The sequence below is a fragment of the Excalfactoria chinensis genome, chromosome 7, assembly GCF_039878825.1.
Source record: "Excalfactoria chinensis isolate bCotChi1 chromosome 7, bCotChi1.hap2, whole genome shotgun sequence".
Lineage (NCBI taxonomy): Eukaryota > Metazoa > Chordata > Aves > Galliformes > Phasianidae > Excalfactoria > Excalfactoria chinensis.
Genome location: NC_092831.1, coordinates 21,750,571 through 21,769,350, shown reverse-complemented (window position 1 = coordinate 21,769,350; position 18,780 = coordinate 21,750,571). Strand labels below are relative to the sequence as shown.

At 40.6% G+C, this 18,780-nt stretch overlaps 1 protein-coding gene and 1 long non-coding RNA gene across 2 annotated transcripts in view; one reads left to right on the top strand and one right to left on the bottom strand.

Annotated features, from left to right (window-relative positions):
* PPP1R1C (protein phosphatase 1 regulatory inhibitor subunit 1C) overlaps positions 1-18,780 on the bottom strand; it is a 41,200-nt gene that overhangs the window by 751 nt on the left and 21,669 nt on the right. Inside the window, 1 exon segment of the mRNA XM_072341603.1 lies at positions 17,371-17,431. Within this exon segment, the coding sequence (XP_072197704.1) occupies positions 17,371-17,431 (61 nt within the window).
* LOC140254707 (uncharacterized) lies at positions 7,937-17,301 on the top strand. The gene is made up of 4 exons (XR_011904294.1): positions 7,937-8,002; positions 14,297-14,413; positions 16,970-17,075; positions 17,175-17,301. It is a non-coding gene; the product is annotated as an uncharacterized lncRNA (long non-coding RNA).

The following is an 18,780-nucleotide window of genomic DNA, read 5'->3' as shown; positions in this document are numbered from 1 at the left end:
ACAAGGGGAGTGTATTTCTACAAGGGGAGTCCACTCCACACATCCAGGAGGAGCCCAGCTCAGCTCAGTGCTGGCCTCCAGGCTTCCTCTCTTTCAAATGCACACAAGCAGCACTTAGTTCCCCGGGGAACAGTTGTTCAGATGTAAAACATGCAAATAAATTAATACTTCCTAGCTCAGTATGTGTTAAGAGTGCCCTGCAATAATCAACACATATCCAATTAAGTAACTGTGATGATAAGTGAAGAAACACTTTGAGTGCTCAGATACCACCATGCTGGTCTCCTAAGCAATGCCCTTTAGTAAAACAAATATTTTTAATTTGATTTCACTTAACTAAAGGTTAAAAGAACATTCATTTCAAAATGATATTATGTATATATGGCAAATTCATCTCCTTTTGTTTATCTCTGGACAGGTCTAACATGCAGTATTTCAGATCATAGAATCACAGAATTGCTCAGGTTGGAAAAGACCTGAAAGATCATCAAGTCCAACCACAACCTGACCATACCACCCTAACAAACTCTAACAACCCTCCACTAAATCGTGTCTCTGAGCACCACATCCAAACGGTTTTTAAATCAAGGATGGTGATTCAACCACCTCCCATGGGGAGCCTATTCCAATGCTTAACAGAAGGGATTGCTAGGAATCAGGGAGCATTTTGAAGATGACATTCTCATGTACCAGGCCACTATCACTGCTAGTTAGTTGTTTTTCATAACCTCCTTTCTACATCCTGCCCTCCCCTTTGCCAGTCACTGAATACCATACATCCTTAGGATGTACAGACTTGCAGCAATTCCTACACTGGCCAGTGCATGTAGAAGACTCCTAAAGCCATCCTTCACAAACCTCAAAAATGTTGTGGTGGAGGTTGCCAGAATTATTTGATCTTGCTAGCACTGTCTATGCAATGAAGGAAGTTGGTATGAATTGACATACAGGCTGTGAAACTCCTGTCAATACTGCAGTCTAAGCCAGCTGCTGAGAATTTAGATCTTTGTCTAGCAATATCTGCTAAAACGTTATAGTCTGGCTGGAGATTGAGTAAAAACTTATTACTCAGGTCACTCCAACTGTTCTAACTACTGCTACTATGGTGGTGTTGCTTTAATAAAAAGGGAAATAATTCTTTTTCATCTTTTCACTCTTCCTGCACATTGCACTGTGAAACAGAGTTCATACCTCTTTTCCTAAACAGTAACCAAGAGGCACCAGAGCAATGTTAACTGGAGGTTGTCCCTATTCACTCATGAAGTAGTGCATTAAGGACAAACAATAAATGTAGACAGAAATTTTACTCATTAAAACAAATAAACAACAAGTAGAAAAGAAAAACAAAACACAGGAACCCAAAGCCAGGGTATTTTAGAAGTTACTGCTTATACATCCCAAAGATCCAAGTTCAGAGCATCAAGTCACTTGTTTTACATAAACGAGTCCTGTGGGGTGTGGCTTGTGGGGTCTAAGAGGTTTCCCTGGTGGTCCCCAGCCCTGCTTCATCTGGGACTCTGCTCTTTTGAGGGCAAAGCCTTTCCAGCCCTGCTGCTGCTCACTGTCCCTGGACACAGCCTCACCTTCTCACTGCACACTCATCACAACCTTACACCCACCGGTTGCTCAAAATCATTGTATTCTGCCTTAAAACAAAGCCTGACATTTGTTTTTTTTCTCCCCTTTCTCCCCCACTCCTTAATGTTTCGGAAGCCAGCACAACAAGAATTGCTTTTACTCAAAGGGTTCATATTTCACTGTAGGTAATTTAATCCAATTAATGCTGATGAAGAAACCCTTAATGCCAAGCCATATTCAACAGACGTGCACTAATACACTTTGAACTGTTAATTCTTTTTAGATGAAGTCACTGCCTCAAAGCATATTTCTAGATTACTTATAAATTATGAGTGCAAGTGGGACAACTTCCTGGCATTTTTGCAGTCACATAATAACATCTATGCGGTTTAATCAACAGCTTGCTTTTTGTTTCTCTCCATCTGACCAAAGCATCAGATTAAAAGGCTAAGATATGAAATAACCAAGTGTTCCTGAATTAAATTTCTCCTGAAAAAAAAAAAAAAGAGGTAATTAAGGCAGCTCCCCATCTCACGTAATTAAGACAGTTCCCCTTCCTACTTAACGCTTCTGCCTTCACTCTGCTTCACTGCACAAGGAATACTGCTGACATTTATGAAACTTCGGGTTGGAGTCAGCTTGGCAATCTGAATTCCCAGCAGTTTGGAGGATTATTTAGTTTTATGATTGAAAACTTATCCCCTCCCTATTGAAAACTGATATCCAAATTTTCAAGAAAGAGTGGAAGCTGAAGCTGAGCCACAGACAAAGCAGGCTGACTTTCAGACTTTCAGCACGTAGATCACTTTGAAATTATCAAGCAAATAAACCTTGGCAAAGAGGATGATAGCCAAATGAAAATGTCTACTTTGTGCCAATCCTAAATGAAATATGGTCTAGTTCCTTCAGCGAAAACGGGAATAGCAAAACAAAAATAATGTATTCAAGCCACCAGATTGGGAGAAAAAAAGTCCTTTTGCGGAACATTTTGTTCTGAATTTATCAGTCTGTCTAAAATATTTGGATTTCTCTAAAACCCTTTTGTCATATTTTTGTTTTCAGTTGAAACAAATTTTAAAAATAATAATTAAAAAACTGACAGAACAGTAACAACAAAAAAATACATTTCATAAGAAAAAGATTCCACCTCACATCTGGGGCTTACTCAAAACACTAGTAAGCAGGCTCCAGTTGGAGGCAGCCATGTAGAGCCCAGGAGAGCTGGCAGGTCTCAGAGAGCAGCCTCCTCCCAGCACAGGTGTGGTCTGCACTGCTACAGGAAAACAAGCAGCTGAACCAGAAGTTTGGCTTGGGTAAGCAGGGACTCTGACTGAGCTCCACTGCCAAAAAGATGGTGCATACAACTGGTGAAAATGAAGACAAGATAAAACTGAGGAATACAGGGAAATATAAGCACCCAATACCTGTCTCCATAGGAGCAGCAACCCAGCCTCTTTGACAGCTCTGGCACCCTTACCCCATTGCGTGCCCGCTGCAGACTATCTTACATTCTCTTACAGTCTTACTATCTTACAGTCTCTTTTGTCATCTCAGGGCTTGGTCTTGTTCCTCCAGATCTCAGTGGGATATAGAAGGATCAGCTTTTGTAATTGATCATATCTCCAGTTATAAAAGAAACAACAGCTTATTTACAATGAATGTACATACAGTACTATAAATTAGAAGAAGTAACACACAAATTAGATATTCTTAGACTCCCAAGAAATTATGCAAAGCTAGGCTCTGGCTGTTGCTGTCTGAGCGTGGAGTCTTCTAAGGCCAGCACATGTGGTGGGTCTTTAGAGTTCAGGACAAGATTTTGAAGGACCAGTGTGGTAGTTTAGATAAGCTGATGTTTTAGCAAGCGGTAAATCAGACAAACAATGTGTGCTGCATTATTTTATATCTTAGTTCAGACCAAGGAGAAGAAAAAGTTAGAGTGTATTTAATGTGATTATGAGACCAAGACACTATTCCGCCCCCAATTATATTTACTTCTTATTTTTTCTGAATAACATGGATCTTTTTCAAAAACACAGATAACCAAATGAAAACAAATGATCTGAAGTACTGGCAAATCTAACGGGTTTATGTAGGTCACACCTGGAGTAGATCAGATCATCAGCATATCCAGCAGGTCACCATGGCCTCATAAATATTTGTGAATGACCTTTCTGATGCCAAGCAACAAGGACTGCCTAATTTTCTAAATGCCTGATAGCTATTACTAACTCATCTCTTAGCTCCAGATATACAATACTTAGTCCTCCTGGGAGGACTCTGCCTTTTAAATGACAAGCTCAGGTGCTTGTGCTGCTTTCTCTGCAGCCAAAAGACCCAGTGTTACACTGGCACAATGAAGACCGTATGGGAGCAGCAAATTCATGTTGCAAAATTCTGTCTGTTTTCCATTTTACTCTCTCACACTCCACTTCCTACTCCAGTTTCCTCTCCCAGAAGCTGCCTGAAGCAGCTCTGACTCCGCCAGACCAGCATGAGGGAGCTGCTTCAGCACAGCAAAGCTTTGTCAATCCCACACAGGCTGGCTGGAACATGGACCGGACACAGGGGTCAGCTGAGTTGTGATCAAGGGACAGTACCCCTTACTTAGCGTAAGCCAACAGAGTAAACTGAGGCTTTCGTCGCTCCAGGCTGGAATATAAACATCTCCTTTTGCTGGTTTCCTTGCTAGCAGGGATCAGTCAGTCCTCAGGGTTCCAACGGAAAGCAGAAGCTGCTGCAGTCAGCTGCGCGGATGTTTCAGACAGCAACTACCTCAGCCCATCCTTAGTTCATTCTTTGGGAAGTCAGAAAACATTTCTCAGCTGATTCTGTGGAAGATGGCTCTGAGTCAAATACCTCTATGACAGCTTGAGGTGAAAAACGTAGCAAGATGGTTCCCACATGCATAATGATGGGCTCACAGGACTGCCGGGCCCTGCAGCAGGGACAGCTGAAATTCTTCAGCTGACATCTTTTCCTCCCAGTTTTTCTCAGTTCAGACAGAGGCTTAGAGCTGTCAGATCCAACTCCATGTACTCATGGCGAGATGATCGAAGCAGCCTGCATGTCCTGAAGCACCCACAGCCAAGGTGCTGCACGTCACCAAAGCTGATTTACATGAATAAAAGTTAATAACTCAATTCCTGGTTGTCAATCTGTAAGGCTAAGAAGGTTCTTTTAATCCTGAGGATGTTTATAGATGAACATTAGACTTGAACCACAAATAGGCTGATCAGCACTGTTTGCACTGCCCTGCTACTGCAATGTAGCTCCAATGCCCACCCCATTGGGCAGGTAATGTTTACTCAGCAGGCTTCTCTGCAAAATGTAACTGCGCTGAGTAAGAAGAAATGTCTATGTCCTAAATGCACATAGCTTTCTGTTAACTGCAGCAAGGAAGACGTAAAAAGTTGTATACAAGGAATGAGGGGGTATACGTACATTTTCAGAACTGAGTGCTACTGTAGGCTTAGGGAGATATGAGACCTGAGACCACATCCAGATTCAATGCACCAGCTGTAGCTGGCTTCTCTTACAAGGATAGGTGATTAAAATTAGGTCCAGTCATAGATTAGAGGCAAAATCTCCAACAGTTCAATTCTAGCCCCTTTTGCTACAACATATCATTAGGAATGCTTATCCTGAGATAAAAGGACCGACATCATCACACTCTCATAAGTACTGGTCTTGCTGCTCAGCAAACATTTTTACTCAATGCAGAATTATCTTTGGAGGTGTTTTATATTAAGAGCTAAAATATGTGGTGCTCCTCCATGTTGATGATGATGATACACTTTGTAAAAGGTAACATCATCAACAACATCCTCACTTTCTCTCCATTTCCTCAGTCACCCTCTTGTTGGACATGGTTTAGTGGGAGCTATTGGTAACAGGTGATGATGTTTTAGGTCTTTTCCAACCTTGGTGATTCTATGATTCTATGTTTCTGCTCACAGCTGCAGCACCACACAAAATATCCCTGTGGGATGTCCTATGGCATTCTGGGTGGATTGTGCACAGATGCCCACTGATCTTTGCATTCTTTTGAGAGGAGCAGCATTGCTTCCGAGCCCTCACACTGCCAATAGAGAGACTCCCAGTGTCTGATTCTCCACTTGTCATCTTGTAGCACACTCAGGCTAACTACATGACTGACAGCTTAAGCAGAACGGAGTTGGCCCAAAGCATTTATAAAAATGATAGCAGCAGACTTCAACATCTGAATATTTGCTTGCCTGAGTTTAGGAATAAAACCCTGAAACTAAAGAATTTCCTTTATGAGGAGAAAAATAAAAAGATATCATCAGAACAGTTTATATTAGTGGCACAAAAACATTGTTTTGCCTAGTTTGTTTTAACATGAAGATCTAGGCATGCTATAGGAAAAGTAATTAACTTCTTATCTGAGATGAAAACACAAGGGAAATTAACTTAAATACTCAGAGATTTGTGCATTCAGGACCTTATTGAAAGTGCTTTACGAAGCATTTCAATCTCCATTGCTCCATGAGACGTTTCTGAGCAGCTGTATTTCAGTTCTCTTTAGCTGTTCTTATCTGACTTCAGTGTTAACAGACAGAATTATCCAGCTGCTCCTCTTTTCCTGAAAAATTGTACTGTGGCTCTTTTTTTTTTTATTTTTATTTATTTTTATTTTTTATTTTTTTGCCAATACAAGGATTTTTCTGAGGTCAAGAAACCTAAACAGAGGAAAAAAAGTGACTGCCACATCCTGAGGGGAGAGAATCCCTGGCAGAGGCTGGGAGCTACTGAACTCCAGAGCAGGAGACTGAGCCCACAGTGGGATGAATGAAGTTCTGCATGTAAGGGCTGAGCAGTTCCTGCTGCTTCACAGCTTCCTCTGCTCCATCCCAAGTCTTGTCTGAGGACCCCAGCTGTTCTGTGTTGTGTCTTCTGGATCTGTTTTTTCTATTTTTGATGTTCTTTTTGTGGACATCATTTCTTTCTGTGACTTGGCTCTGAAGCAGCACAAGGTTTGTTAGTGGCAGATCTGAATTTCTTGCTGAGTGCATTGCAGCCCAAGATTTTTAGAGCGCAGATAGAAAGCTTCCCAGTGAGTTGTACTTTTTAACCAACAACAGGACCCACAACTCTGCTGGTCAGCAAAAAATGCAGCTCCGTGTTTTGCTGTCATAATTCCATGTTCTGTGTGGCTTTCACTTTTAATTAATCCAGTCTGTTTGGTTTCTGTCTATAAGCTTCTCCATTAATTTGCTGATGAATCCCCTACTGAGTTGTAATTACAGTCTTCATTGTGATCCTTCTTACAATGACAAAAGAGATAGAATTTTGGCACATAACCTGACATCAGTAATATTGTAAACACTGGAATGAGCTCCCCTGTTCATTTAGGGATCTTACAGACTCCTTCAAAATGACAAAAACATTGTGATGATTGAACAAGTGATGGATAGGTTCATGTTTACATTAAATTATCCCCATCATAGTTCCTTCATGGGTGGTATATGAATAGCAGGCAATTCCCATTTTCTCTGTGTTATGGTTATGGTAGCTACCGTGCTTACAAGCAAAAAGGGACCTGTTGGGAATAATGAGCCTGCTCCATTTTCACCACATCATTCTCTGTAAGCTGCTCAGATCTCCTCATACAGTTGGGATCCATTTTAGAAGGTGGAAGCTGAACACAGCTTGAGTCTTTGTTGTAGCCACAGGCAGTTTATGCTAACCAAAGCAATTCCAATACAGCAAGATACAACAGAGTCAATCTGAACGTCTAAGAGCACCAGAGCTCTCCTAGGAGATCAGAGCCAGTCCAGTCCCTCTTCTCTTTTAACACCCTGGTTACTAAACAGGTGCTTCTAATGCTAGAGCCTTGGGGCTTGCAGCCTGCGCTAATTCTGACTTTCAGAGATATTTTTCACACTATTGACCAAGCAAACCAATGTTTAGACAGTGCTCTAGCAGAAGTAGGAAATGTAACACCACAAAAGATGTCATCCATCAGAACAAAGGTGAAATTCTGGTACGAGCAGCTGAAAGATGAAGTTTTTATCATGCTTGCCAATACCATACTATGAAATATCTACATTTCAGAAATGGTAAATAAGACAGCTATTGAATCACAGTGTTGGTAAAGCTGGAGTGGTTCCTCAAGGGACTGCCTAGCCCAACCAGGCTGTCCACAACTGTGTGCAAAACTGTTAATCACAGCCTGAACTTCTGATTAAACCATGTGAGTCAAGTGTCAGGTCAGCTGCAGGAGCACAGGTGAAGATAATTCAGCTATGCTCCCAGAAGGGGTGGAGCACTCCACCTCTCCTAGATTTCATTTAGGGGCTGACCACCACCCAGGTAACATCTCTTTTTGAAGATTGCTACTCTGTGCAGTTCTGGTGGCAAGCCTCAACATTTTCCATCTTGACTGAAGGCCTCGGAGTTGGTGAGTTTTTCCCATTGATAATCTCTGGCTCTCTATTTACAACTATTCTTGTATTATGCTAACTGTGTGTTTGACTGTACAACAACCATGTCTGGTCAGGTTTAGAATATCTTAGGGGCAGTCTACCAAATTCTTATTCTTAAGACAAATTCAAAGCAAATACTAAGAAATCAGTACTGAGGAATCAAAAATACTAACAAATGCTTAGAATTCAACATGGAATGCAGCCACCAGAAATGATTTGCATTGCCACAGACACAGCTGGTCTCACTTCTCAGTTGCCATAGGCAGCAAAACATCAGGGGCAAAATCTTTAGTGGCAATTTATTGTGTGAGTGATTCGAGCTTGTGAGAAACCTACATCTCCTGGTTTGCCTAAGGCATCAAAATACCCCAGAGCCAGCATCCAGTAAAATCAGAATGTAATTACATTCTGGAAGAACAAGATCTAGTACTTAAATTAATAGTCAGAGGCTGGAAATAAGTGTTGCTTTCAATTCTTCTGGAAAGTGTAAATAATAATCTAGGAGAAAAAAAATATCAGGTATTCTTAGTTTCATTGTGGAAAATATAGCCAAAGTGGGGAAAAAAAAAAAAAAGTGTAGACACATCTCTACACAATTAGATGTGTTCATTTCAGGCTCATAGATTCTGTAGAAGTGAGTTTTAATACTGTTCTTACTTTTGGTCTTATCAAGAGCAAGCTTGAAGGGAAAACAAGGCTCTGAGCGCTGCAGTATTTGGGGAAAACTAGTGGCATGCAGGTAAAAAGCAGTAATAACCTAGCAGGTTTTAGGTGAGAAATGTGAGTCATAGTTGGACTTTGATATAAGTCCACTAGTTCTCTTATAGTCTTATTGGGAAACTGGCAAAATTTCAACACGTTTCTTTAGAAAAAATTCCCCTTCCTAATTCTAGCGGTAAGAAAATACACCTGCCTGTCACCAGGGGGAGCTTTAATGCCAAAAAATCCCCGTGAGGGACTGCTTAGTAATTCTGCTTTCTCGGGGATCGCGAGGCAGTGAAGAGAAAGCTTATTCAGCACCGACTCTTCTCATTCCAGAAAGGAAAAGAACAATGTGCTGCCTACCTTTGGCTCTGTAGGAAAGTCCACTCTGTGGGCACCGGGTGTTTCTGGGCTGCAGGCTCTGCAGAACCCACTCTCCCACCTCCCCCTTCTGATGCTGCTCCCACAAGTGCTCCTCTCATGAAACAGACCTCATCCCTTCCAGTGCCCCATGGCAGACTGGGCACGGCTGCACCATCTGCAGGGTTTGCCAGACATGTTCACACAGATTTCGAGCTATGTGCACAACACATCAAATTGAATGCACCCTGGGCCGAGAATCTCATAGCAAACTTCTTAGCTGTTTTGTTTTTGGTTGGTTGGTTTTTTGTTTGTTTGTTTTTTCCTCTTCTAGTCTGAGTGGCCATTAAATCCCACAGGTCCTTGTAAAGGTATCTTTGAAAGTAACTACTCTGCAGATTGCTTGGAGCCTGTGTGGGATAACATCAGTTCACAGGTTGAGTGAGAGCTGAAAAAAATTGAAAAATCTTGTTTCAAGAATAATTACCAGCTATAACCAATGAGAGCTCTTTAAACAACTTCCTTTTGGACTGTACAGCTCACAGGAAAATGAATCCCTTTTCAAATCCATATGTTTGCTGCAGTATTTCCTGTGTTTTTTTTTTTTTTTTTTTTTTTTCTGGACACATTCACACACATAATTCATTTGAGTTTTCAGCCCTAGCCATGGGCTGAAAAGGATGTGGTTGAAATCTTCAGGCTGCTCATGTTCTTGTCTCCATGCCAAAGCTCTGGTGGAGGGTTTTGGGAACTCTCTGTTCCTGCCAAACCAGGCAATGTTGCATCCCAAGGGGTGAGGAAAGGGAGAAATTATGGAGGGAAGGAGAACCACATGGCCATCTTTAGAGAATTTTTCACTTTTCATTAAATTCAGACTATTAAGCATCCAATCCAAAAAAGAAAAAATATCAAGTTGTAAAACTCAGGCAACACCCACATCACAGGGAACCCAACACAGATGGCAACTGAGGCAAGACGCTAATTTTCTCAGCTTTATTTTGGTCTAAACACAGAACTAAGGACCATGTTGTTTAGAGGCAGAGATACCATGAAGCTAGTATACTGCTTAGATTTCTCCTCAGGTCAGAATAAAACCTGGCGGTAGTAACTAAAAGAACAAATGCTCAGCTACTGCCCTGGAAGAGCATATTTCAAGGCTCTTGGGAGAAATTAAGAGACATCAAGGTAATACTGAGATAAGAAGTCAGATGAAAATGCAGGACTTTTCTTTTAAGAGTAAATTAGGCAAAAAGTGAGCCTGTGTCCCATGGAGGCTCTTTGCAAAATCCCTCCTTAGGGAGGTATCTCTATTGATTCCTTGCCTCCTGGTCAAGCTGTCCCTACCTTGCACCTGCAGCCACCAGCACATGAGCCAGCTCCCCCAGAAGGAGTGACCTGCTCTGCCCAGCAGGCTGGCTTACTACAGAGAGCTGGGGATAGTGAGTATCTGACAAACCCATTCATAATACTGTATGTATAGTCTTGCAGCTCCTGTCCAGATGCCAAAGAGGGGTCAAGCACTGCACAGGAGTCCTGCTTGTTCATTCGATCTCCTTGTTTGGGATCAAACTCAGGGATTTCAGTGCTTGAGAAGAACAAAGGAGCAATTATTTATTACAACAGGGCGCACTGAAGTCAGTGTCTGCCTTGGGGCTAGGCTGTTAACCTCCAACCCAGAACATATGGTTACAGCCAGTATAGAAAATCTAATGCCCTGCCGGGTGACTGGCTTCACAGGAAGCTAACGTCTTCTCATATGGAAATATTATCTTTTCTTCAAAAGCTGTTTCAGTTCAGAGCACAGCCCTACTAAAATCTTTGGAATTTAACTAAAAATGTACCTTGTGATATAAAGTAAGCAGAACAATGCATTTCTCTTTCTTGGCTTTCTAGTTTATATTTAAAAGTGAGTACTGAAACTCCCACATTCTGTAGTATTTTATGTTCTTGTCTCTGTAAATATTTACTTTTTAATGTCTTCTGTTACTACTTAGAAGCAATTGGTACCATGATGCTTACACTGCTCTATCTTTGATATAACAATACTCGGTAATGCTATCTCCAAGCTAGAAATGCTCTTTCAAAGACTTTGGTAAGCTTACCCTTCTATCATGAAAACAAGTCCAGAAGGGTCTGCCCTTTGAACAGAATGAAGCCAGTGGAAATATTCCCCAGACTTTATTCAGCATTGGATCAGGCCTTAAATTTGGGGGCTGATATTAGTGCTCAGTGCAACATTTTCTTTTTCACATGCCAGGTACCAGTGGCAGATGACAAGTTGTAGCACAAATGCCCCATTTTTGCAAACAACAGATGTCAAGCTTAATCTCCACTGAACACCTCAGTCTTGCTAAAGGTAATGTGGTATTTATTGCAGCCAGGACCACAGCCATTTTGAATTAGGAGCTGCCAGCTGTGTGAAATGAAACACATTCAGTGTTGCCAGCAGTAAGGAATCAAACACAGACGGTGGCAGTCAGTTGAACTTGAGGTGGTAGCAATCTAATGCATCCCAGTCACCAGGTCAGAGATTCACTAATTTGTTTTTTTGTTTGTTTGTTTGTTTTTAATTGCATCTACTGTTATAATACTACTGTAGAAGTCTTAGGCAGAAGAGAAGCATAGAGAGAGTGAGGAAAATAGACCAAGCAGTGGAAGGTAGCATCCTGAGAAACAACAGCAAAGGTGTGCATCCTGCCTGTTTCTTACAGCAGCAGCACATATATGGGAAATGCCACCTCTGTAACTAGGTCTACATTAGTTGAAATGGAGCCAGGAAGTTTGTCCAAGGCCACGCTATATTAAGTGATGCAGTTGCCTCAATGTGCTTTTATGACTAAGATACAGATAAGAATATTATAAAAACACGCAACAAACAAAATAATTTGAAACCAAAGCTCCACTTTTCTTTTGTGATCTGGCTATGAAAAAGAAAAAAATGTCATTGTAAAAGACTGAATTTTCTTTACCAGTGCTTCAGGAAGCCCCAACAGTTGTGGGGCTTCCACTCCTGAAACAAAACCCACTGATAGTGCTATATCACATCACAGCACACTAATGAATAGGAGCAACACACACAAATAATGGCACAGATCTTTGCCCTCTTCTATTACCCGAGAAATATCTATTGAGATAGAACTTCTATCTAAAAGGAAGGGATTGAAGGCTGGGCACCAGAACACTGTGTCTGGGCTAAGGGGTCTGAAAAGAACTTGGTCACGTCCTTGGTGATTGCTTCAGGTTCTGGCCTGTGCCTTCATTGTGGACGGATCCCAGCCAACCGCCCAGAATTTCTCTGCCATTTAGCTCACTGGAAGAACAGAGGTAGATATAAAACCCTGAGACAAAGCAACTTACCCACATAAGAGAAGCATACAAGCAGTACCAGCTTAGTCTGTGAATTTTGACAAACCTATCTTGATGTTCAGAAAACAGTACAAGATGTGTAAAAGTTTGTGGCTAACATTAATTTTCTTCAAATTAAAGTGAGACTGTTTATGAAGCACAAATGACACAAATACATACTATTTTTCTTTTCTTCTGGTATAATATTTCTTGTTTTCTTTCTAATGGCTTTGGTTAATGACAGAAGCTAGCCAGTTTGCCATATAAGAAGACCAGCCATAAAACAATACAGTTTTCTGTAGTGACTGCTTAAGACTCACAGACTTCACTCTTCTCCCACTTGAAATAAATTCAGCCTCAGATTTTTGCTCTGTGATGATTCTCATGAGCTTTGAGCTCAGTGCCTACCACAGTAACAACAGTCCTTTATGTCTCCAGACTCTGTGTTCCCTGTTAACCTTCAATCACAAAGTAATGAGATGCATCAGACATTGTCAAGTTGGCCTAAGGGGTTACGAATTTGGATGAGGGCCACATACTGTACTAATTGCTTCTAATAAATTACAAATTTCAGGAGGGACATGATGATTTTAATAATTTATTCTACATTTTGTTTCCTTTGGAGAACAGGCAGGTACTAAACAAGCCCAGCAGCTGAGATTCATGGCAGAAACTAGAAAGAGCTCATTTAATATCAGCCATCATTGTAAATACTAGAATTATGCATGTATCAAATCCCTGGGTCTGAACACTCTGGGAACAGATACCAAGTCCTGGTTGTTTTAATGAATCAAACCAAAAGATGTTTTAGATGTTCCTTAGGATTGTAACAACTCGCACTTCATCCCATTTCAAATGTTGTTGCTAGGACCTAGCTGAAGAAAAAAATCTTGTCTTCTGTGCTGTAAGGGAAACTATTGATCACAGCCTGAACCTCTGATTAACCATCTGAGGCAAGCAACAGTCAGCTGCAGTAGGACAGGTGAAGGTAATTCAGCTGTGCTCCTGGGAGGGATGGAGCTTGACTACTAAATCCCATTTAAGGGCTGACCACCACTCAGGTAGCATTTCTTTCTGGAGATTGCTCCATTGTGGAGTTCTTTTGGTGAGCACCCATCTTGACTGAAGGCCTCAGAGCTGGTGAGTACTTAGATACCCTCTGGCTGTCTATTTCCAACTATATTTGTATTATTCCAACTGTGCACTGTACTTGTATTATTTCAACCATACATATGCAAAGAAAAAACATTAAGAGGGGAATTTAAGGGATGCATCCTCCCAGAGGGTAGAGAGGAAAACAGAGTAGAATATTTCAGTTCTGTGGGGAAAGTTTTTCATTATGATCTGATGGCAGCTAATTGCAAAGGTGGTCCAGTGAACACAGAAAGTAGCAAGAGCTTTCTTCAAAGTCCTCTGAGATTAGCAGGATCTTGATGCTAGCCCCAACAGCCTCCTGCAGTGTGAACACAGATGAGGGAAGGTTTCCTATTTCCCTGACCTCTAGCACACCCACACCAGTGGGATCACTACTAATGAAGTCTTCAACCCACTCAGGAATGAGCACTTTCTTCTCAAGGGAATACCTTGATGGTATTTAAATAGCTGCCAGTATTAATAGCAGAGGGGCTGGTAGATAATGTGGAGACTTGGGACCTCTGGGGAACAATGCAGATTTGGGAACAGCTCAGACTGTCTTCTGTTTGTCTTTGTAAACCTTGCTTCCTGTCACTCCAGTCTGTGTTTCCTTTCAGGAATGAGCTGAAAGGAAACATGATATCTAGGTAATGGGAAAACTGTTTTGGTACAAAGTACATCTTTAGACTGAAAGCTCTGAGTTTCAAACATGCTCTTTTAATTTTCAGGTGGTGATGAGGTGCTAAGGATGAACCTTTACCAGGGATAAGCACAGTCTGTGCTGCACCACTCTGCCTGGGAGGGTTATTTCTGTTCACTTCTCTGGAGAACACGAGGAGAGAAGGGTAAGGATCCAACACAGCTCCCAAGGGCTCCTCATACTCTCCAACTGGAATAATGGGGATATCTTTAAGTACACCAATTTGTGGATGAATGGACTTGTTTAAAAAGCTGGGCATCTGCTTTGATACAGAGGAAAATGACCAAAGGATTCTTGCTGATTTTGTCATAAAGAACAATAAGCCAATTAGTACTAGGAGAAACCAACCTTAAGCAATGAGAACTGATTGGGGGGGGGGGGGAATTGATCTGGATAGAACTGATAACTCTTCAAATTGATGTATTTTCCATGTATTTTCCCTGGTTGTTTTTATGGTGTTCTTCATCAGGAAATACAAGTCAGTTTCTGTACATGAAGAGGAGCTTAAAATGGAAAGAGAAAGTGATAGGGATCCAAGCTTAACACATTAGCACAGTGGAAATTAGGGAAGTAAGGGAGAATTTGAACCTCCCATATAAAAACCCAAGAGGACAGGGAAGAAAGAGGGGATGCAAAAAGGCAAAACAGAGATGATGAACTCAGAAATCAGTAGAAAAGTTACTAGATTCTTAATTACATGGGATGAATCTATACCTAATGCGGGCTGGAATAAGCTTAGTATAGTTGAGAGTTTAGTCTATGATGTTAGAGCAGCCCTGAAAAACAGAGAAGTTTCAGCCTTCCTTATGTTAAGTCCTTCATTAGTTATCATTACTGTCCTCAGGTAAGTGCTGACAAGGTACATGATAAGGTAAATCATAATACACTGTAAACATTATGAATTTGGTTCAGTCTTCAGATCCTGACTTCTGCCATCATTGCATACTGTGTAAGACTGTGGAATTAACAAAACATAGCATAGCAGCATTAGCAAAAAAATACTTTTGAAAGCAGAATAAAAAAACCTCTTTGCTATTCATCAGACATGGTAATATAATACTAGAAAGAACTATGCACTGAGCTGTTATCTGTTTTGCTGTCTGATCTTCTCTCCAGATTACCACCTAAATCAATAGCTCTCTCATTGATTTTTCCAGCACACTATTCCAGTAAAAAGAAAAGTGCTGTGAAATGAGTCAGCTATTTACTGTGTCTGCAGGGATGCTGCTGTGTTTTTGTTTTAGAAAATTGAAGCAGGAACCAAAGAACCTACACACATGTAGGAATAAGAACTTACCTGTTGCACTCTAACCAGACACTGGCTCTGCATGCACATGGCTTTGCTACAGCAACTGCAAACCCACCTTAAGGCAGCACAAGCCACTTTAAGGGTGGAACCAAAGCATTTGGAAGCAATATTAGACAAATAATAGCTCTGTCTTTCAGCTCAGATTGTTACTATGGCATAGTGGGAAAGTATGCTCACATTTTGCTAAAAAGTTGCTCTCCATCCATTTACTATGACATGTACATCAGTGCTGCATTTTCATTTATTTCTTTCATTTAAAATATTTCAATGTATTTGCATGGTTAATATAACAAGTATTGTCCTGATACTGTACTGAAAAATATTAATCACCCAGAAGCTCATGCTTTAGTGTAGATTGATGCATACACTGTAAGTACAGAAGAAGAAACAGCCAGCAGGGAAAACACACACAAAGATGAGGTAATAGTGAGACTCAGGAAGCCTGCTATTCTGGAAGTATTGGGGGGAAAAAAAAAAAACACAACAATCAACCTGTAAAAATAGAATTATTTAAATCATTTAAGATCTTTTAAAAAATTCTGTTTCACATTAATGCTTTTCATAGCATTGTGTATTTTGGATTGCTACGTTTGCCTCCTAATCTCAGTCTAAACAAAATAACATGAATGTTTTTGTAGCAGTGAAGAGGAAGGAATAATGAATTTTCTGTTTCAGGGTATTTTTTTAATAAAAAGGTTTGTATTTATGATGTTTACAGTATGTTAAATTAGGGGCAATCCAGCCTGTTTACAATGCAGTTATTAATTCCCAGGTGCCTACCTGTGCATCTAGGAATATCAGTCTGTTTAGGGAGTTAAGGTGTACAGAAAAGGCATTTTACACTTTGCATTCTTCTGTTTACAAGCTGTTTCTGATTATCTGTGAGCTCTTCCCTTCTAGAAAGTCTCTTCCTTGGGAATTAAGTTTATATAGGAGCAAACTATGCCAGGAACTTCCCCAGACTTCAGCAGGGGTAACTCTGAATAGGATGTAGTCATAGGACTGTGAGGACTTGTTTCACAGAGCTCTTCATTTATGCGGTGTTTAATTTAGACTTATGCAGGGGAATAATGCAGCAGTGACTTCAATAAGAGCTATTGCTACCCATGCAAAACTTTCATAAATTATTAAAACTTACTATAAGAAGATTATTTTTCATAAATTATTAAAATTTACTATAAGAAGATTATTTCTAATATCTAGTAAATAAACTTTAGCCACTTCTAACAGATAGCAGCACCTAGGTGATGTGTTCAGTGTTGCTAAGTGCTGTAGAACTGCAGCTATTGAATGAGATATTAGATATTAGTAGAGCAGTCTGTTATGGTAAACTACTTAATGATTGTGGTTGTGATCCACTCTACAAATATTTTATTTCCTATATTTTGCCAGGTATGAAATTGTGCTGAGCAGAAAGCATGGAAACTGAAGATATTCATAATCCGCCAGGAGATGGTTGGCTTTGTCCTGTACTGACAAGTGCTTATCTGAGGAGCTGGTGAGTCCCCATAGATCTTTCCTACTAGTAAGCATGTGCAAGTCACTGGAGAAACAAGGCCTTTAAACAGATTTCCCACTTTTGTTTTACTGCCATGAGGGCCAATCACAGCCCAGTATCAGGAAGACAACCACTCCCATGTGAGAGACCAGAGACACATAAGCACCAACTTCTCACAGCCCCTGTGCTCTGCTTGTGGGCACACAGAGCTACTGCTCGTTCTGGGTATCCCCTCTGCACAGAGGAACAGAGCTGCCATGGTGTTCCCAGGGCAAGGACAGTACCTGGACAGTACCTTTGAGGGCAGGTGGTGTGTACACACTCTGCTTCCGCTGCTTTGGTGATGAGCTCTGGCACTGGGGATTGAAAAAAGAGACAAAGATGGTAAGACACAGGCAGAGAGCTTTCTGTGCTTGACAGTTCAGGGTTATGCTGTGCAGTTCTTTCCTCTCTTTACCTGAAAACTCTCAGAGGTTGCTTTCCCTGGTTCAAAAATTTGTTTCATACTTAGAATTACCCTGGGTGATTTTCAGACTGAGTGGTACTTCCTTATGGTCTCAATAGAGCTGGATTGAAAGCCTTGCATACAGGCAGCAATGATAGTCAGTTTTGGGATATACTGCAGTGTTCTGCATTGCTTCCAGTTCAGGAACAATGAGAAGCATCTGTGGAAATGATACTGTGTAAGTCTGATGCCAGCTCCTGGGCTTTTGTGAACACAAGGAAAATTTAAATAGACAAAATATGCTTAATGGACAACTTTTATAGCTCCCAGGCAAAACAGACTCACTACCACTGAAAATTACCCTTAACTGTAAAAGATACTGTGAAGCATAAAGTTAGGGCAGCCTACATTTTTAACAGTCTATGTAACTGACTCTCAGAAGGTGAATACTTGCATATATTATAATAATGCAAGATTTACTTTAATGAATATTCCAACTAACCACAGCATAAAGAATGACTCCATACGTAAGATAATAATGAAATTATTACTATGTACATTCTAACAAAAACAAATGGAAAATCCTTCCCTCTGCATTTTTTCCATGTATTATAATACTCCTCAAACAAATCCATCAACCACTGAACCTTCAGTGAGGCCTGTTTTAAGGAATATCTTTAGAGATAGTATAACTTTTTGGCCCCAAAGTCACATTTATGCACAGAAGATGAATTATTCCAAAATGGCAGCATTAAAATTACACATAGAGTGACAGAAGTAACTGCATCAATACATATGTACAAGACCTAACTGGAACATATTCCTAAGGCAGTGTAATTTCTGCAAAAGTTCAATTGGCTGATGTACCAATGTGGAAAAGCTCCATATACAAAGGATAATGAAAACACATAATATCTCACACACGGCTGGGTTTTGAAGACATACCACATCCCCAAGAAAAATGTAAAAAAAGCTGTGCTTGAGCAAGCTTTATTTGCTCTCATCAATTTTAGTTTTATTTGCTCATAATGCTGCTCCCTTCTACTTTTCCTCTGGTGTATCACCAGTGAATTTTAATCTCTTCAAAGATCATTGGAGACAGCTCTTAAGAAAAACACTGCCACAAGAATGCCACCAATCCTATTACCTTATCACAATGGATGAAGTGATAACATTTATAAATAAAAGATTGCCTTCTTTTGAAAGAGAAAGCTATTTATAATCACTGTGGGATAGGTTGTTGATCCTCACCCCAGTGAA